The sequence below is a fragment of the Crinia signifera genome, chromosome 3 (genome assembly GCF_055691185.1).
Source record: "Crinia signifera chromosome 3, ASM5569118v1, whole genome shotgun sequence".
In the NCBI taxonomy this organism is placed as follows: domain Eukaryota; kingdom Metazoa; phylum Chordata; class Amphibia; order Anura; family Myobatrachidae; genus Crinia; species Crinia signifera.
The window spans coordinates 75,223,723-75,246,034 of NC_139219.1; the positions used below are offsets into that span (position 1 = coordinate 75,223,723).

At 44.1% G+C, this 22,312-nt stretch overlaps 1 protein-coding gene across 1 annotated transcript in view; it reads left to right on the forward strand.

Annotated features, from left to right (window-relative positions):
- The first annotated feature begins 14,839 nt into the window (after positions 1 to 14,839).
- MTR (5-methyltetrahydrofolate-homocysteine methyltransferase) overlaps positions 14,840 to 22,312 on the forward strand; it is a 61,249-nt gene continuing 53,776 nt past the window's right edge. Inside the window, exons 1-3 of the mRNA XM_083176030.1 lie at positions 14,840 to 15,067; positions 18,714 to 18,928; positions 21,920 to 22,009. Coding sequence (XP_083032156.1) covers positions 15,031 to 15,067; positions 18,714 to 18,928; positions 21,920 to 22,009 — 342 coding nt within the window. The 5' untranslated portion in view covers positions 14,840 to 15,030. The remainder of the gene's footprint in view (positions 15,068 to 18,713; positions 18,929 to 21,919; positions 22,010 to 22,312) is intronic.

Sequence of the window (22,312 nt, forward strand, 5' to 3'; positions counted from 1 at the left end):
TGTCAAACCCACATCTGAAACTGTTGCAAGTTAGACCTCTGATGGTGGTATTCTTGATACACTGTTTCTCTTCTTATTTATAGAAGCAGGGAAAAGTAGCACTTCCTCTTACACCAGGTTTATTCTGCTTTCCAGTATCATGTAATTTACATCAGATACTGGGTGAGAGTTAAACCCTTTCCGTCCTATGTGCCTTAAGATAAAGATATAAAGCAGTGTTCACCTCTATTGGTCAAGAAAAATCTGAGCAGATTTTTCTTGACCAATAGAGGTGAACACTGCTTTATATCTTTATTTTAAGGCACATAGGACGGAAAGGGTTTAACTCTCACCCAGTATCTGATGTAAATTACATGATACTGGAAAGCAGAATAAACCTGGTATAAGAGGAAGTGCTACTTTTCCCTGCTTCTATAAATAAGAAGAGAAACAGTGTATCAAGAATACCACCATCAGTGGTCTAACTTGCAACAGTTTCAGATGTGGGTTTGACATTCTAAAATAACTTTCTCTAGGAGTGATAGTGCTGAGACACAAACCCCAGACTCCATAGATTAAAATTTGGTGATTTGATCATACATTTGTAAAGGGGTGTGTCATTGTAGAGGAAAGCAGTGAGGACCCCAAATATGGGTTTGAGGTCTCAGAAGTATACTTGATATATGTGTATGCTTTTGATTTATTTTTCGCCAAACTGGAAACCATTGAAGAAAATGAAATTTATTGTAGTTTTGATTCATTAATCCTGTATGAACTGGGTAAACATGGTTTTGTATACTTGTATCTTTTAAAACAAAGATTGATCTGTGTACTTATCTGCATAAATTTAAACAAAGATTAATCTTATACGATAAAGCACGTTTTATTTTAAGGCATACCAAATAAAAGTTAATTCTTAAATTAAGATAACATACACATAAATTTGATAAGAGTGCCCAAAAAGATTATATCAGTCTTTTCTTGCATTCTTGTTGCAAGGCCCCCACTTCCCCTGTGACTAAGTTTCTCTGAACTTATATTGGGAGCACCACCAACCCTGTAAATAAGCATTTGTTAACCTTTATGAGATAAATGTTGTTTTTTTCTGACAGATAAAAGTAAAAACGCTTATAAGCTTTTTTTGTGTGCGGACTCATCCACATCTACCATACCAGCACCCCAGACCGGGAACCCCACCATCATACCATTCCTATTTATCACCCTCGACAGGAGACCCCATCACCCTGTGACGTGGGTGCGGGGCCCCCCATCACCCTGTGACCCAGGAGCGGGCACCCCATCACCCTGTGACCCAGGAGCGGGATCCCCATCAGCCTGTAACCCGGGTGCAGGACACCCCATCACCCTGTGACCCAGGAGCTGGCCCCCCATCACCCTGTGACCCAGGAGCTGGCCCCCCATCACCCTGTGACCCAGGTACCGGCACCCATCACCCTGTGACCTGGGAGAATACTCCCCATCACCACGGACCGGGCGCATATCACACAGACACCCGGCTACCTCAGCCTCCCAGCAGTATCCCCACCAGGCAGCTGCCAGCGTCCCCTGCAGTCCCGGGCCATCTTACCGGCCAGCTCATCAGGCTCCAGCCCGCTGTCCACATCCGTCCCACATATCACAAAGTAATGGGCCAGGCGACAAGGAGCAGCGGCCGGGCCCAGAAAGGAGCCGCTGCCCCCGCTCATCGTCTAGGCTCCCGGCTGTGTGATGAGAACCCCCGACTGATGCTCAGCGCCCGCCCCGCTCATGCTGCTTTCACATCGCAAACCTGCTTTAGACCAGGTATTTACATGCGATGTGAAAGGGGTTAAACTTGCTCTGACCCATTTTAAAAAACTTTTAAAATAGCTGGTCTAAGCAGGTTTTGCAGTGTGAAAGTAGCATTTGTTGCAGTCCCAGGCAGATTAGTGTGTCACAAGCAGCAATTAATAGGCACATGGGGGGTTTCTGGGTACTTGGAAACCCCCCTGCGTGCGCCACTGCTCTGCAGAGCAGCCAGTGATCACTGAAGAATACGCACAGCATCTCCAGTGCAGGGAGGGAGCCAGGGGGCTTCTCTGGTGACAAATACAAGGGTTGCTGTGCTAGACCATGCCAGCACTGTCATCGACCACACCCACTTGTATCATAGCTCCGGTCCTTACTCGGGTTGGATGCATCTTTGGCACGGCAAGTCCCAGTACACAAAAAAAAAAAAAAAAAATGTTAGGAGGTATACTTTAGGCAGCTACCTTATCATCTACTAACTCAAAGAGCGACTTTACATTATTTGAGTTAAAATTTCTCCATATTATCTGTAAAAGACGCCTAGACAAAGGTGTGTATTTGTAGGTTTAATTGTGAGTGCTGAGTGATTTAAGTAAAATGTTTACATTTTATTTCTAAGATCAGCTAGACCTTCCTAAGATCAGTTATTGCATTTAAAAAGGGGTAACAGTACTTGAATTGCAAGATTTACTCAGTGTTGCAAGTAAGGGGGTACGGCGTGGTACGGAGTACCTGTAAGAAATATGTTGCAGGTACGCAGTACCACTTACCCCCACTGTCAATTCTATTTTTATTTTAAGTCTAAATATAATGCATCCGCAGCCCACCCACCCAGCATTATGATTGGTGCTATATGCAGCTACCGGCTACTGCTGATTTAGCCTATCACACTGACAGGCATCATCGGAGCCAACGGCATGAAGAGCAGGCTCCACAATTGTAAGCACAAGCTGCCCGGCTCTCCCTCAAGCAAGAGCCAACCCACCCCCAGTCATTCCCTGTTTCTCATTCCCTGTCTCCTGATGCCATTTAGTCACTCTTCTAGCTTTGTGTTACCACGCCCCCTCATGACACATAGCCACGCCCATTTTTGGTGGAGGCTATCAGTACCACCAAGAAAAAAATTCTACTTGCACCACTGGATTTACTATCATTCCCCCTTCTTGTACACAGAGATTGTGTGAAGCTGCAAGAGAAAAACAAAAGGATATTAGAGGCACGTCTGCACCCAGTATATCGGAATTATGTAATTCAAATGGGAACCTTGGTACATGTCACTGAGAAAACATGTATCATGTATTGGGAGAAAGGGAATTGGCACCATCTAGTGGCTGAAGTGCATCACTTATGGTGGCTAAAAATACATGTTGAGTATCCCTTATCTGAAATGCTCCGGACCACAAGCATTTTGAATATGGGAATTTTACATATTTCGGAATACATTTTGTTTCATACTTACTTGGCTACACCTGGCTGTGCCCCAGTGGTCCTCCGATATCCACAGTGTCCCCTGGTGTCCACAGTGGCCATCGGAATCCTCTTCTGCGGCATCCCCTGTCCCAAGGATGCATTGCATGGGTGCACCGGTGAAGTCACTGGCGCACCCGCACAGTGCATCCTTGGGAGCGGAGATGCAGCTAAAGAGGATTCCAATGGCCACCATGGAAACCATGAGATGAGGAAAGTATGAAAAAAAGGGGTGGGGGGAACCCCAAAATATTCTGAAAAACCACGTTTTTTTTGAATATTTTGGTTTTTGGATATATGGTTAAGGGAGACTCAACCTGTATTTGAAAATCCTACATCATGTACTTTTTATTTAATGTGCTGTACGTTTGAGAAAATATCTTTTACAAAGAAGGTCGATAATTCAGAATTCACACTTTCGTTACAGATAGATGAGTGCCATTTGGCTGAGACTGAATTCTGATAAAACAGAGGTCCCTATGATAGGGCCTAAGCACTCAACATCAAAGCACAAGACTGCAGCATAGTCATCCAACTGGACTGACACAAATCTCTGATCATGTGTGGTATCTTGGCATTGTGCTGGATGGTGTGCCCATACACTTATACGATTTAGGGCGATTTCACCCGATCCCGAAGGATCAGGCCGAGAAATCGCCCCAAATCGGATAAAGTTTTGACATCCCATCTGTCTCGATTTGTACTTGCTGCAGGTTCAATCTGTCGGATCGGACCGATCAGTGGCACATCTTGGGTGCGTCAGATCTGTAGGTGCGTGCCAGCGATGAATCACCCCTGGCACACACCTATGTGCAGAAGCGGTATCCAAGCGGTGGTGTGGAGCTGGTAGCGACATTTGCTGTGCGGCGGAGCGGTAAGCAGCTACTGAATTTGAAAAAAAAATATTTTGAAAAGACTGGCTGGACGCTGATTGGCTGAGAGAATTCTTCCAGCCAATAACCAGTCAATTCAAAATAATCTTTCAAATTCAGTAGCTGCTTCCCGCTCTGTCACCCGGCAAATTCCGCTATGTGCTCCCTGCCGCCACCTGCACCTGGGGAATTCTTTACAAGCAATAAATTGCATGCGGATTATTGCATGTAAAAATGGCACATCAAGTTCCAAATCATAAGCAAACCTCCCAGGGAGCTCAAGGGGCAAACACGACACACATAATGCCTGTTACACATGTCGCACATTATTAATGCATTTATACATGACACACATAATGCCCCTTAAACATATGCCGAACACTATTGCACAACCAACCCACCCGCAGACAGCACTTGCACAGCCGCTAACACTGTGACCTATGCCTCTGCTTGGATACAGATGTTTCCTCATACATCTTGCCTCAATAGGCCATGCAGCTCCTGGCCAGTTAAGCTAACAGTGGCGTAGCTAGGTTTTGGGCGCCCCCCCCCCTGCCGTTAGGCATGCCTATATTCTGTGTGCGACTGTGGCTGTACCTGCATACGGAATGCTATGCCACAGTGATTTCCATGAATACACTATTTCATATGCAGATACAGCCTCACTCACACACAGAATATAGGCATGCTGCATATCATTTTAATCATCAGAAGCTGCTGGTGCCCCTGACAGCTGGTACAAAACACATCTGCCAGGCTATTAACCAACCAGTGCCGTGATAGCCATATAACTCCCATTATGACCAAGTCCCAAGGTACCTGAAGCAGCTTCTGATTCCATACTGTCCCACCCATTACTGCATTCGGTACTTGTGAGTTATCCGGGCTGCCGATTTTGTCCTTAACTTAAGGACACCCGACCGACGCAATGCCCGCGATTTAGCCGAAATCGGGGGCATCGCGTCGGTCGTGGCCGTTATAAGGAGCCGCGACGCGATGCCCGCGATTTCCCATAGACAGTAATGTTAAAAGACACGATGGACACGATTTCCGACACGATTTCCCATAGACAGTAATGTTAAAAGACGCGATGGACCCGATTTCCCATAGACAACAATGTTAAAATAAAATGACAATGTGAAATTGGCCAATATGGGCATTTCACATTGTATATGTTTTAAAAAAAAATGTTTCATGGCCCCCCACCACCGTTAACGCCACCCCGCTATTGACGCCAACCCGAAGCGTGGCGAGCGCAGCGAGCCCGAGTAGAATAGTGTGGCGAGCGCAGCGAGCCACCGAGCCCGAAGCGTGGCGAGCGGACGCGGATACCTTCACAGGTATCCGCATGCCCTTGCGGGCTTCACAGGTGTCCGCGTCCCCTCGCGGGGCTCGCTGCGCTCGCCACGCTTCGGGCTCGGTGGCTCGCTGCGCTCGCCACACTATTCTATTCTCACTCCACGCCCTAGTGGATAGTAGGGGTATGAAAAGGTCGGAGGACGCGTACCGCCGCCCCTCGCGGGCTCGCTGCGCTCGCCACGCTTCGGGTTGGCGTCAATAGCGGGGTGGCGTTAACGGTGGTGGGGGGCCATGAAACATTTTTTTTTAAAACATATCCAATGTGAAATGCCCATATTGGCCAATTTTCCATTGTCATTTTATTTTAACATTGTTGTCTATGGAAAATCGGGTCCATCGCGTCTTTTAACATTACTGTCTATGGGAAATCGTGTCGGAAATCGTGTCCATCGTGTCTTTTAACATTACTGTCTATGGGAAATCGCGGGTATCGCGTCGCGGCTCCTTATAACGGCCACGACCGACGCGATGCCCACGATTTCGGGCGCGATGAAAAAATCGGCAGCCCGGATAACTCACAAGTACCCTGCATTCTGTAGATGAAGAACTTTTAGCAGTACCTAAAATCTCCCGTAATTCATCTAGGGGTTGAGCTTTTAGCCATGCGGCTCTGACTCGATGGAACTCACTTCCCCGCACAGTTTGAGAGGCCCCACTCTATCCTTCAAAAACAGACTCAAGACTATGTTGTTTACTCAAGCATTTCCATAATTCCCTTAACTATCATTTATGAATGCTTTTCTGTACTTCATTGTTCCTATACTGTATTACATTTATTCTACATAATCTATTCTAGCTCCATCCCTTTTATAACCCTTTCCTGTACTCTGAGGTTAATTCAGGTTGGATTGCATAAGCTATCCAACCCACAATTTTGGGAACTGCACATGCGCAGAATGCACTGGAAAAATTTGACGTCAAATCTGATTAGTTCCCATGGACAACATTTCCACTCTTTTCACTATATATTTAAATATTTGTTATGTTATATGTTGAGCTAGACCAGTCTGACCATTGCACCTTTGTAGTAGAAAACAGGTTCTCAAAGTCGGACCTCAGGACCGCACATAGGGGGTTATTCGGATTCACTCAGAAAGGCACAATCACTCTCTAATGGACAAGCCCATGTGCACTGCAGGTGGGCCTGATGTAACATGTGCAGAGAGAGTTAGATGTGGGTGGGTTATTTTGTTTCTATGCAGGGAAAATCCTGGCTGCTTTATTTTTACACTGATATATAGATATCAGTTTGAAGTACCATACCAGGACCAGTACCATTGAAGTACAATACCAGGACACCACAGGCTGCTTCTCCTGTATAATAACAGGACACCACAGGCTGCTCCTCCTGTATAATAACAAGACACCACAGGCTGCTCCATAACAGGACACCCCAGGCTGTTCCTCCTATATAATAACAGGACACCACAGGCTGTTCCTCCTGTATAATAACAGGACACCACAGGTTGCTCTTCCTGTATAACAACAGGACAACACAGGCTGCTCCTCCTGTATAATAACAGGACACCACAGGCTGTTCCTCCTATATAATAACAGGACACCACCACCACAGGCTGTTCCTCCTGTATAATAACAGGACACCACAGGCTTAATATTACCCAACAAAGGACTGTATAACAGCTCCCACTCACTCGCAGCTCTCACCAACTGCACACCCCTCCAGTAGCAGCACCAACAAGGCTCGTATTCCTTCCTATTTTAAAATGTCCTGCGGTGACGTCACTTCTGACTCGCCAAGATCTTGCAAGTTCGGTAATTGATAGGTAGAGTCTGCTGCAACAGGGCGGGCAGGCTGTATAAATGATTCCGGCAGTCTTGAGGACGTAGTAGTAGTGCAGTGTAGCTGCTGCTTTCTCTATTATCCAGTAAGTTCATTTTATACCCCGGAAGTGCCAGAGTGAGCGCTGGTCACTCAGCCTCAGCCTTACAAGTAACCCTAGCTGCGGCCAGCAGCCGCTGACAGTCGGCCCGTAGCACTAATCAATGAAGTGGCCCGGGGGCACATGGCACCCTGCCCCCGGCCCAGCCCGCCCCTGCTCCCCATAGCTCCAAATCCCACATTCCGTCACCTAAATCTTCCCCCCCCTCTATGTAGCCTAACCCTAAGTCCCCCCCACTAGTGCCCAAACTTATGCTCTCTTTCACAGACTGATCCTAACCTGCCCAGCATACTTTCAGGATGCCGGCTGTCGGTAATCCAGCCTCAGCATCCTCATTATTTTGAGGTTCAGGTCGAAATGAGAATGTATAGGGAGATGCAGGGTGGTAGTGAATGGATAGAGAGACGCATAACACTTTACCTGTGTCCATAGAGCACACAGATAAAGCAGGCCACTTTCAGGGAGTGGAAATGTGAATGCATGACCTGCCGCCTGCAGCTCCCAGCACCGGTACATATTGCTTCTATTTGTCAGGCTGAGGTCCAATCTTCCCCGGGATGATCAAGAGTTGTGGAAGATGGAGACACGCACAGCTTGGGGATGGGAGCAGCATCTCTAACTAAAGACTGCTGTCTTTAGTTCTCCCACTGCCACGGTCACCCTGCCCCCCCCCCCCCCCCCTCCCAGGAAAGTAACTGATACTTTGCACATTGCAGTGGGATTGCCTGATGAGTGTTAGGGGTCATGAGAGTCAGTGGTGAACACAGGGTCCCCTCTTTCCATGGGTACAACAATTTTTAAAATAGGTCCTTGGCAACCGGAGATATCTGACTTCAAAGCAGATACCTCTCCCTATCCAAGCCTGTTAATTGCTCTTCCCAGTCAGATATTTCAGGTTCTGTCTGACAGAGTTTTTCTGAGGGTATATTCCAAAAGCTGTGACTCTCCCCCTTTGATTGACACTAGTAGCTTGTCTCTACTGTTCCCAAAACCAGAGATATCAGCCTTCCAGCGCTCCACACACCTGGTATGTAGTTTTATATACTTGTTGGCAGATTGCTCTGCCTCCTGAACTCTGATCCCCTAGTCCCAATGCCATTTGGTAGGTGGGATTCTCTAGTTTTTAATTCCATTAAAATCTAAGAAATCTATTTCTGCAAACTGGAGATATCTGCAGTCAAGCAAGCTGCCCTCCCACCAGAAAATTATTAATAATTACTTAGCCCACTCCACTATACACCCCTCCTCTGCGTATTAAACATCCTCTACCACCCTGGAAGTTATGTATCAGGGCCCCTTCATTCAGCCCAATTCCCTCTTCTCCCACCTCATCTCCCACCATCTGTGCAGTAAAGGGGTAATTAGTGGAAATTACTGACCCAGGCCCTACATGCTTAGCGGCTGATATACCCCCTACCACCCGCGGGACATCAAAGCTTCCCCCACCCCTACCGCTAGAGGATCGGTAGGGGCCCCAATACATTGCTATGCCCAGGGGTCTACACTGCTGTTGACGCCCCTGTATGTATGTGTGTGTGTATATATATGTATACATATATATATATTATTATTTATATACATTTGGTCTATCTATAATACTTTAACTGACCCGGCATATACTGGGTCACCTAAGTGTCCATCTCCGTGCTTTGCTCCACCCCTCTGGAAACCCCCTTCTGAAAATCCTGTTTGCCCCTGAGAGTTGCTGGCTGCTGCTGGGAAAATGGGCGTGGCAAAGCCTCCTTTCCTATACTTTCAATGGTAAAGTTGGAGGGTAAATATTATTGAATCAATAAGTGCAGCCACCTTACTTGCTGCAGTGCTTGCTTCACTGGCTCACCTGATGATCCGATTCCCCGTCATGCACTGGCCACCGCACCCCATGTGCTGCTTAGCCTCAGGCAGCTTTGTGCCCAGAAGGACATCACTGCGCATGCAGAGAGGGCTGACAGTCCTTTCCCCTGAGTGCGCATCGGTGCCAGCGTGTGACATCATGACGTTATGATGCATCACACGCTGGCACGGGATCACCCGCAATGCACTCTTGGGAATGGGTGCTGAACAGGGGAGAACGGAGCACCAGTGGATGACACCGAGCCCAGATCCAAGAGGAGGATTCGGGACAAATTATGGAGACACAATCAATAAATCGGTACAGTCTTTATTTGCCCGTAGAGATAGTTAAAAAACTGTACTGTACTGGCTAAATCAGTACTGTTGGAGGGTATTGTAATGGAAACATAGAATTTGACGGAAGATAAGAACCACTTGGCCCATCTAGTCTGCCCCTTTTTTAAACATGTTACCTCAAACCATATTTGATCCTTATTTTTTTGTAAGGATATCAATATGCCTATCCCAAGCATGTTTAAATTGTACCTTCTCTACCACCTCTGATGGGAGGCTATTCCACTTATCTACTACTCTTTCTGTGAAGTAATTCTTCCTCAAATTTCCCCTGAATCTTCCTCCCTCTAGTTTCAGTGCATGTCCTCGTGTTCTGCTGCTCCTCTTCCTGTGAAGAATGTCTCCCACCTGTACCTTATTAAAACCCTTGATATATTTGAAAGTTTCTATCATGTCCCCCCTTTCCCTTCTCTGCTCTAAAGTATACATATTAAGATCTTTTAGTCTTTCCTGGTACGTTTTGTGATGTAGGCCATGCACCATTTTAGTTGCCCTTCTTTGTACAGTCTCTAATGTATTTATATCCTTCTGGAGATATGGCCTCCAGAACTGAACACAATACTCTAGATGAGGTCGTACCAATGATCTATACAGTGGCATTATTACTTCTTTCTTTCTACTGCTGATACCTCTCCCTATGCAACCAAGCATCTGACTTGCCTTCTTCATTGCTTTGTTACATTGAAATAGTGACATCGAGATCACTTTCTTCCTCAGTAGTTTCCATTATAGTGCCATTTATACTATATTTAGTCTTTGGATTTTTGCAACCCAAGTGCATGATTTTGCATTTTTTGGCATTAAACTGTAGTTGCCATGCTTTTGACCATTCCTCTAATCTACCTAGATCATCAATCATTTGTTTTAACCCTCCTGGTGTGTCTACCATGTTACATACATTTGTGTCATCTGCAAAAAGGCACATTTTACCCTCAATTCCATTTGCAATATCACCAATAAAGATATTAAAAAGCACTGGTCCAAGTACAGATCCCTGGGGTACTGCACTTGCTCTTATCCATTCAACTATCTTAGAATCCAATCCCAAGCTTTCAAGTTTATTTAACAGTCTGCTATGTGGGACAGTGTCAAAAGCCTTACTAGAGTCTAGATAAGTTACATCTACAGCCCCACCTTGATCTATTACTTTAGTCACCCACTCAAAAAAGTCAATAAGATTTGTTTGACATGATCTTCCCCCAGTAAACCCATGCTGTTTTCGATCCTGTAAATTGCTGGTTTTGAGATATTCTAAAACTCTTTGTTTTAAGAGTGTTTCCATAAATTTCCCTACTACTGATGTAAGGCTCACTGGTCGATAGTTGCTTACCTTTTCCTTGCTTCCACTTTTGTGCAGTGGGACTACATTTGCTGTTTTCCAGTCCTCTGGGATTTCTCCAGTAGCTAGTGACTGGTTGAATAATTCTGTTATTGGTTTTACCAGCTTTCCTTTAAGCTCTTTTAGTATCCTTGGATATATCCCATCTGGCCCCATTGATTTATCCACTTTCAGTTTTGAGAGTTCTGTGAGGACTTTAGCTGCCCATACACGGTCCGTTTAACGGATCAGTTTGGGACTTATATAGTACACATCGCATCACATTGCATGCCTTGTGCATGCAGTGTGCATGCAATGCGATGCGATAACCAGATAGTACAAAAAGAATATGCAGCACATACTTTTTGTACCATACGATGAGATGCGCAGGAGCGCGCATCTCATATTACAGAACGGAAGGTCCGGGAACGGACCGTCTATGGGCAGCTTTTCTCCTCTGTAAATGTGCTTGTTTCTCCCTCAGTTTTCTGACTATACTTGCAACTTAACTGTGGCCCCTTCCCCTCTCTTTCAGCAGTGAATACTGAGCAGAAATAATTATTAATATTATTATATGCTACTACATTGTCCCCCTCAAGAAAACTTCCACTCTCTGTCTTTAGTCTTATTATTCCACTTTTTGTTTTTCTCCTTTCACTTATATACCTAAAAAAGTGTTCCCCCCTTTACCCACTGACTGGGCCATTTTCTCTTCAGCCTGTGCTTTTGCACATCTGATTACCTTCTTAGCCTCTTCTTAGCCTGTGTCTGCTTAAATTTCTTAAAGGCCAACTTTTATGCTTTCACAATACTTGCTACTTCTTTTGCAAACCACAATGGCTTCCTTTTTCTTGTGTTTTTCCTAACTCTTTTGACACAAAGTTCTGTTGCTTTTAGAATTGCAATTTTTATTTTTTTCCACTTATCCTGCACTCCTTCCAAATTCCTCCACTCTGCCAAAGAATCCCTTACAGTTTCCCATCTCTACAAAATCAGCCTTCCTAAAATCTAACACCTTTGTTTTTGTGTGCGATGTGTCGGTCTCTGTCTTTATTCTGAACCATACTGCTTGATAGTCACTGGATCCCAGGTTTTCCCCCACATTTATGTCAGATATTCTGTCACCATTTGTAAGTATTAAGTCTAATATTGCGTCTTTACGAGTGGGCTTCCTCACCAATTGCTGGAGGGATGCTCCTTGCAATGAATTCAGCATGTCCCTACTTCTGGTAGAACTTGCAACAGGCAGCTCCCAGATTACATCAGGTAGATTAAAGTCTTCGATGATTATCACCTCTCATTTTAATGCCATTTTATTATTGTCCTGTATCAAGTTCCTCTTCCTGACCTGGTGGTCTGTAGATCACCCCTAAACGAAGAATTGCCTTCTCCCGTTTCTATGGTCACCCAAAGGGCCTCAGTTTTTTCTTCAATACTTTGTATTAAGGTAGTCTTTATGATTTTTTTCACATTTATTGCAACCCCTCCTCCGATTCTTCCCATTCTGTCCTTCCTAAATACAGTATAACCTGGTATAGCTATGTCCCAGTCATGATTTTCATTGCACCATGTCTCTGTAATAGCCACAATATCCAGTTCATCCCTTGTCATTATTGCAATTAGTTCTGGGATTTTATTTCCTAAGCTCCTAGCATTTGCACACATAGCTCTTAAAGTTGTGTTTGGGCTTCTCCTGCTGCTAGCTATGGTTATCTGTATATCTATTCGGTTTGATTGGCATTATCTTTTGTTGCAGTGGATAGGCTTCCTGTTCCATTTTCCTGCAGAGACAATGGGGGAAATTTACTAAGATGTGAATTCTACTTCACATGTGATGTTGCTATAGGCAACCAATCAGAATCTACTTCTTATTTAATTAGCACCCTCTAGAACAGTGATTTTCAACCTTTTTACCTTTCGGCACACTAAATAAGATTTTTAAATTGCCAAGGCACACCATGAGATCCCCACAGGGCAAAACACATTGGCCCCCACAGGAAAAAAACAAACCTATTGGCCCAATAAAGAAAACAATCACACATGTCCCCACGGTTAACAAAAATAAAGCACATTGCCTCTTTACATGAAGAGAAGAGACCAGTAAATAACAGTTGAACTGGTGGAGGCTGTAAACTGATTTGGGCATCTCTAGATCTGGGGGCACACTTGAGAACAGCTCAAGGCACACTAGTGTGCCACGGCACAGTGGTTGAAAAACACTGCTCTAGATGACAGTAGACAGGATCTGATTGGTTGTCCATTGCAACATCATATGTGAAGTAGAGATCACATCTTAGTAAATGTCCCCCAATACCTCTAGGTTGGGGGAGCAGATTTCTTTATTCTTATTTGGTTCACTGCCCCCCTCTGCTAGTGGAGAGCGGCAGTGTAGTCACACACTATTTATTTACAGTTTATTATATAGCGCAGCAGATTCCATTGCGCATTACAATTGTAGACAGTGATAAAACAAACTGGGTAACAATAGATAGACTTGCAAGCTATACTATGTGGTGTAATGGAGTGTGGCAGTATACAGTCACACACTATGGGGTCGATCCTATTAGTCTCAAAGGGCAGTATTCAATGTCAAAGTTCTCTGTGCATGGAGAGCGTTTTATTTCGCTCTCCATGCACGCTCCATGTTCCGGAGCCTCCTGCTCCCACTATTCAATGTTTTGAAGACTCGCCGCCACTCGCGGCGAGTCTTAACCCCTGCAGCGGACGAGCGTCCGCGGCAGGGAGCTTTCAGGGAGCCGGGGGACGGAAGCAGCCAGAGAGATTAAAGTCTCCCTGGCTGCTCCAGAGGACTGTGGAGGGGAGGGGGGGCTCTCCGGAACCCAGGCAGCACATGCTGCCCCCCCCCTATAGCCAGCGGGGGACCCAGTATTCACTGCACCCGATCGTGCATATTAACGATCGGTGCAGTGAATATATGAATATCTAATGAGCGGCTCGAGTGCTCCGGCGCCCCCTGCTGGCTGCACTGTGTAAAAAAAAAAAAAAAAAAAAAATTTTTATTTTATTAAATATATATTCATGTGCTATAATCACATGAATAAAAATAACATGCCCCTTCACAGAAAAAAAAAACTGATTTTTTGACACCAAAATTAAAAAAAAAACCTTTTAGTTTAAAAGTTCACATTCCAGCTCTCCATCAAAAGATGGAGAATTTCTACACGGAGAGAGACGGCGAAAATCACTTAGAAAGACGGAGAATATTTCACATTGAATAGGGTTGCTCGCTTTTGGAGAGCAAAATGCTCCGTCCAAGGCGAACAAAGCACAAATTCTCCACAAAACACGGAGAACTTTTCTCATTGAATACTGCCCAAAGGGAGCGAGTTGCCATTTGGGTGCCGTTTTAATGCTGAAAACAGCACAGTATTCTAATACATCCCGCCCACTATATGTTGGAGTGAGGCAGTGTACAGTCACACTCACTGCAAAGAGGGTCATCTAAATGCCTCCCGCCACGCACACACCGCGGATCTCCCGGCAAGCATGCAAATGAATGTTATGGATAAACATCCGTTTGCAGAGTGAGTGTGGGGCAGGGAGATCGGTGTTTGTTTGCTCGCTGGGCTCTGAATATTCACAGCCAGCAAGGAGGTTTGAATCAGGCCCACTATGCAGTGGTGTAATAAAGTGCAGCCAAGGGCGTAACTACCATAGGTGCAAGGGGTGCAGCTGCTATGGGGCCCAGAGGTGAAGGGGGCCCATCTTTGCTGTCTAACTAATATGATTTACATACATTTATCACCATAAGTTCCTAAATAGGGGGCCCTCACAAACTTTTGCTATGGGGCCCAATAATATCTAGGTACGCCTCTGAGTGCAGCAGTATACAGTCACACGCTATGTGATGGAGTGAGGCAGTATACTGTCACACACTCTGTGGTGTAATGGTGTTTGCCAGTATACAGTGGGATGGCAGAGCAATCACAGGCAGCAGCAACAACACAGAGGCGGCCCCAGCATGAGCGGTAGCTGCTGGAAGTGTCAGTGAGCATGAGCAGTGAAAGCAGTGACCCCGAGCAGGGCTGGCCCATACTGCTCCGTGTAACCAGCTCACACGCTGCTGCTGCGGAAACCTCCATCTGTAGTGAGACACATCCGTCCTCCACCGCTGCCAGCTGACCGCTCAGCCTCCGCCATGGCGCCCACCATACAGCACGCCGCCGGCACCCCGGGTAATGGCAGCTGCTCCTGCGTGTGTGTGTGTGTGTTGCATAGGGCTCCGGGTACTGTGTACTGCACAGCATGTGAGCTCAGGTTCCCCTCAGGTGCTGTAGTAGTATCACTGTTATGAAGTTACACCGACTGGCAGCTTAGTACATACATAGCACATGTATAGCAGGGGAGCTTCGTATTACAGGACTGCTGATGTAACGTTGTGGCCGGTGACCTGCTGTAGGAGTGTAGCATAAGCAGAGTGTTGGGCTCTGAATTGTGCAATGCTGTGTGCTCTGTAACAGGAATACTATTATTCTACGCAGAATCTCTCCAATTCCTGTATCTGTGATCTTATTTTGTGTTATTTTCCACAGGTGTATTGCATTGGTGTGTACTGTATTATATACTGATACTTTGTAGGCAGGTTATACACCAACAGTGGTTGTGCCTATTATATATTTAAGGTCTTATCAGGTTATGGGAACTTTAGTATATACATATGTACATATTACATCACCACTGATTTATATAAGATGCAAAACTGATATTCTTGTATATGGTATTTTTATTATTTTTCTTGTGTTATTGCTGGGACTTTATTCTTTTATACAATATAGATTTTAACAATTGATTTATATTACAAGTCTGGTGCTTACTTGTACTAGGGTTCTCTATGGAGAGCACCATTTATAGATCCTGTTTACATGACTTTCTCCACACACATGTTTGGCTGTGTCACATGTGACACTCACTTTCTCACCTGCTACAGCAGGAAGCTGCATCTGCTCAGAGCAAAATGCTCCCCAAAGGCTCAAATGTGTTTTTGTTCCAAGGTTACAACGATTTTAATCTCACACATTATTTCATTTTATGTGTCTAATGTAAATAAACGAATATATAACAATACTTCTATTATAACAGGATTTTGCTTGGCTTTTGTACGTATGCATCATCACTTGGGAACGATAAAATGGAGAGAAATAAAGTAGCAGTCAATCAACTCCTAACTGTCATTCTTCAAACCCAGCCTTATAACATGGTTAGGAGCTGAATGGCTGGAACGTTATCTCTCTCTATCTTATCACCAAGCAGTGATGTGTCTCACCCTTGGTAACACCTAAATGGATGAAGGAGGTATCGCAGCACTGATCTTCAATATCTACTGCAAGCCCTTCATTCTTCAGCAGCCGCTGAACCAATGCAATGTCACTAGGATGCATGAGAATACTGTGTTGATTAATTTGATATGACACTTGTACTGTGTATTCCTGTTACATTGTAGCACTACATATACAGATTCAGAGAATCATTTGCAAATAGTTACAAATGTGTCCACATACATCTATCCTCCATGCTCTACAAGTCGCATTACACTTAAAGTGTGACCTGAAAACTCAGAGCATCATACAGTATCATTTTTATCAACAGAAGCTGCTTGTGCATCCTATTGAATTGCTTTGCGAATAAGACCTATTTTGATGTGAAAATTAGCACAAGAAGTTGTTACATATATCACAAGTGTCATATATCAAATTAAGCAGCAGTCTCCTTGTGTGTCCTAGTTCAATTGTGTTGGGACTATGACATTTCCAGCAAAAATACGCCCCCCACTAGCATATTCTCACGGGACCAGGCCTACCAAGAGGAATTGGTTGGTTTGTCTGCAGCAAAAATATATGAGGACACCTCTGTAACAGCTGTCCTAGCATTGCCTTGACATCTTAGTTCCTGACCTGGGGGTTGAAATGCGCATAGGCAGCCTGTAGGAGAAGCTTTGTCCCTTTTTTCCATCACCCACTATTATTGTGCGTGACATACCAGGGGCCAACTCACAACACACAGTTTGTGAAGAACCTGCCCTGTTTGGTCTTGTAACAGTGTAATATTGGCCATAGGTGAAAACTAATATTGTATTCAGATTAGCTGGCAGTTGTTTAAGCTGTGTCCTCATGTGAACTGTTGTTAAATGTTGCCTACATGTGCTCAAACACCAGTATAAGTATTCTCTCCAACAGATTTAATTTATGCCACTTGATTTATTTATCTTACATAAGATGCTTGAACTCTGCCTTATGCACGTTAAATTGGCATAAAACACAATGTAGTTAACTTAACCCTTTGAGTGCCAAGTGAATTTGACAAAATAGGTGTGCAAATTGCCAAGCAAACTTTTTTATTCATCATCATGACCTGTAATATTGACCTTTTTATATAGGATATATAATCATTATTTACACAACATTTTTAATTTGAATTGATATAACAAATGTGAGTGACACATTTTTAGCGGATATTTTGAACATAACTCACAGAGATGTTGGCACTCAAAGGGTTAAATTAACTTTGTAACTCATCTATAACTATCTGCAGTACATGGCTCATATGGAGATGGATAGAATGTAGTGTTCCTTCTAGGAACAGGGGCGGGCAGGGCGCCGCTGCACGGGTGCAGCGTGAAGGGGCGGACTGGGCCAGCCGACGTCACTGTTCTGGGCGGTCCCGGGCCGCCAACGTCACAAAAGGGGTGCCCGGGCCGCGCCGTGACAAAGGGGTGGGGCTGGCCGCCGCTGTCAAGAAAAGGGGACCGCTGTCACTGTAGGGGGTGGACCCGGCCGCACCGAAGGCTCGCCACTGCCGGGGAAGCACCGGGCACCGCTATATACTGCGGCGCCGGGCTTTCTCGGTATCACCATAAGAGTAGGAGGCAGGCTGTTTTAGCGGGGCGCTGCCAGAGGGGCATGGTGCATTTTGTCCTTTAAAAATCAGGCAGAGTGCAGTGCCCCCCTAAAACAGCCTAGCGGGAACACTATATTCTGTCCAGTACCTGACTATATATATATATATATATATATATATATATATATATATATATATATATATATATATATATATATATAGTGTTCATTCTAGCACCTGCCATCTTTGAAAACCCATGCAGTTCCTCTTCCCTGCCTGGGGTGTCGCTGTCTGCTGTGGTGTTTCTAACACATGTCTGGTTTGCATATCAGCACTGATTTACAGCCCAAATTGTGCTAGAAGCACTACAGCATACAGTGACACCCCAGGCAGGGAAGAGGAACTGCATGGGTTTTCAAAGATGGCGGGTGCTAGAATGAACACTATATGTATATATGTCCATTATTCTTAATAAGGATTAGTAAGTCAAACTTAGATGCAATAAACCAATGTGTTTATTGTGCAGACAGCAATGTTTCAGATTAGTGTGATTTCTTATTAAAGTTCCACCATACATGATGAGGCGGCATTAATCCTACACGCGTTAGCGAGTACCCCGGAGACAGTGGCTAGATACAAAGGGACCCGATTCCTGACTGCACGCTGCTGCTCCGCTACTAGTCTTAATCTAAGTACATGCATACCTCTTACTGGGGGGAGGGTGTGGGGGGAATTAATTAAATCAACTCCTTCTATGTTCTGAAGGGGGTCTCAGACTCGACAGTCTCTGGTGAGTGGAGCAGTATTGCAGGTGACATTTTTGTTGTAGGTCTGATGTCAATTCATGACTAATTCATATTAATAATAATAGTAATAATATTGCTTATATTGATAAGATAAATGTCAAAATTATGACTGTAGGTGTGTGTGCAATAGGACATTTATTTACACTAAGTAGTTTTACATTTGTTTTTGTTTTCTCACCAGCTGCCCCACAAGTCAACCTACATGAAGAGCTGGACTCAATCCTTCGGGTGCGGATCATGGTGTTGGATGGTGGCATGGGCACCATGATACAGCAGCATAATCTCTCGGAGGAGTCCTTCAGGGGGCAGGAGTTTGTAGACCACGGCAAATCTCTAAAGGGAAATAATGATCTTTTAAGCATCACACAGTCTGACGTAATATACAAAATTCACAAGGTAATAATATAAGAGCCAGCTACATAGTGTAAATATAAGCTGGAACTTATATTAGTGTATATACTGTATACTTGTTTCTTCAGTTGATGCTTACTTGAAAGGACCAAGCTTGCAGTGAGTTGTATAGGGAGACGGGCCATAACTTGGGTTTACAAGTGGCGCGGAGGGGGTGACACTGTTGCTGTCCTAGTTGCACCTGTATTTGGCTTATAGGGTATCTGGAGAGCCCCCCCGAAGTCATCTGACTCATCGCTATGACATGTCTGGCGCTCAGTTTTCTTATTCCAGGATCCTCTTCCTGGCCCATTAGTGCCTTGCTATGGCATTGGGAGTAGTGCCAAAAGAAATTCCTAATTTTATTTAGACTGATAGCTAACTAGATAATTTCTCAATTGTCACATGGTGCAGTTTGATGACATTTGATAGAGGAAATGGAGATCCTGTGTTTATTGTTTTTATTTCATTACTTTGTATGCTTCTGATGGTGCCCATACACGCACCGATTTTCCCGGTGTGATGCTATGCGCAAAGTACAAAAAGTATGTGCTGCACATACTTTTTGTACTGTGTTTTGATCGCATCGCATTGCATGCACGCATGCAATGCGATTTAGCACAAAACGCACGGCCATATCGGTGTGTGTATGGGCACCTTGACACTGCAGACTAAATATTAAGTAAAATAAAAAAAATCATACTGGTTAGTTAGAAAGCTTAGTCAGCATGAGTAGAGAAATAAAGGATGTACTGTATATGCAGTTATTATGCACTCTTGAGGCCCCCATACACTTGTCCTAAGGACAAGTCGAACCCAATTCCCCTTCAGCGGGGAGCTGCAGGCAGGGGGCAGGAGAATTAAAAAAAAAAAAAAAAATTCCAAACAATGGGTGCCACTGATTGGCTGACAGCGCTCACTCAGTTAATCAACTGCCACTGATTCTTTTGTATGTTTTTTTTTTCTTCTTTTGATTGTAATTCTCTTGCCTGCCACCCGCTGGGAGATGCAGAGAGGGGAGAGCACCTCTACTGCCTGGAACATTCCCACTGTGCAGCACCCCTGGCACACACCTAGTATCAGATGCAGATGCTGATGGCTGTATTTACAACTTATCTTACATGCAGCCTCCGACTCCTGTCCCAATGCACACAGGACCACGCATTGGATCTGATGTCATACACATGCGATTTGGGCCTATTTCACCTGACTTCTCAGCCCGATCCACCGGAACAATAGTGTAAACCAGTCCCAATGTGGATAGCTTAGGGCTGAGCTGAAAGTGCTTTGGCTTGAGTAAATAATGCGATTGTCAACCCTGGACGGAAACTGGCCACCATGCACCATGCCACCTTATAGTCTTCCCAATTCCCCTAAAATCTGCACATTTTATAAAAATAGTAGAAGAAAAAAAGCTTCTTTTAGTACTGGTATTAATCATGTTCCTAAATATAAAATACATTCTCACTTTGGTCACTGTAGTATAAGTTGGTAAAAACAATCGAAATACATACAAAGTATGATCAGGCTGCATGGTAGCATTGACCGCTAAAAGCTGGGTTTACAGGTCTACATTCATACGGTCAACCAATCAAAGCCATGAGTTGTCCGTGTATCGGTAATTCCAGTATTTTGGTGATTTTGCACGGTGTCTCCTCCCACCAATTGTTTGAAAAATATTGTGTTTATTTTTCAAGGGGCAGTCATTTACAAGGCAAAACCACGCCCTGTTAATGACTGCCCCCTAACAAAAAAGTTCAGCGGGCATCTCGCATGGAAGTACATTCGGCCAAAGGTTGCTTGTTTCTCCGAGCAGTGTAAATTGTTCTACAAAGTTTTAACTTATTGGTTCTTATTTGTGAAATGATTTGGGGAGTATTTCATATACATAACAAGCTTTAAATATAATGAGATTTCATTCAATAACAATAGTAAAAAAACTTCAACCATAGGCACTGTGTATTTAAAATGAAATTTAAAGGTAAAGGGTGGAAAGCAATGCCATCAAAGTTTGGTGGCAGTGTGGGATACCTGCCGAACACGGTCATTGTTTTAAAAGGGGCTATCACTTACAAGGCAAAACCATTATAAGTGATTGCCCCTTTAAAAAATAGTCTGTGTTCGGCCGGCATCCCGCACTTCCTCTGAACTCTGGTAGCATTACATTCCACCTAATATGTGCAGTAGTCATAAAATTATTACCATCTCAAACCTGTATATAATATGCATGTAACACCGTTCGGCATAGAGAATTAAGGAGCAGATTTATTCAGCTTGGTGAAGTGGTAATGTGGCTGGTACTTTATCACCGGCCAATCACCTCTCAACTGTGTAGTTACAGGCTCGGTTTGAAAAATGACAGGTAGGAGCTGATTGGCCAGTGATAAAGGCCTTTATTCAGATATGATTGCAGTACAAATTTGTTTGGAAAATGGGCAAAACCATGTGCACTGCAGCTGGGGCAGATGTAACATGTGCAGAGAGAGTTAGATTTGTGTGAGTTATTTTGTTTCTGTGCAGGGTAAAAACTGGCTGCATTATTTTTACACTACAATTTAGATTTCAGTTTCAACACACCCCACCCAAATTTAACTCTCTCTGCACATGTTACATCTGCCCCACCTGCAGTGCACATGGTTTTGCCCATTTTCCAAACAAATTTGTACTGCAATCAGATCTGAATAAGGGCCAAAGTACCAACCACTTTATCACTTCACCAATCTTAATAAATCTGCCCCAAAATGAGAAGATCGTCTTTCAAGCTGTTATTTCAAGTGTAATAGACGCAATAACATGTCACCTGGAATAAGCTACTGCACCAGGCTGCGGCATGGGTATCGTGCTCTTCTGGAATACCCAAGCTTTATTTTGGAAGCTCTCTTTGCTACACATTCCTTACTTACAGAATAAACACAACGATCTGTATTTATCCAGCTGTCTTCCAGTTCTAGTAACAGAACATATCTAATAGAATGTCTCCTTTTGTTTTATTTGTAGGAGTATTTACTCTGTGGAGCAGATATCGTGGAAACCAACACATTCAGCAGTACAAGTATCGCCCAGGCAGATTATGGCCTTGAACACATGGTTAGAGGACTTGTTATCATAGCATTGGCCATATAACTGCAGTCACATTTCTATGTGTTCTTAGTGTACATTGTCTAAAGAAACATTTTGGTATTAGCATTTTAAACATATATTGTTACTTGGTATTCTGTACTCAGTTGTCAGTGTTCAGATTAGGGGCTAAAATAAGTACAATGATAGTTTTTAGACTATTGTAATAGTGAGTATAATGTATGCAAGTCATTATCTTATATTGTCGTCTGATTAACACTGAAGCAAACTGATGCCAAGTAGTCAGTATGAATAGAAACTGGTGACTGACCT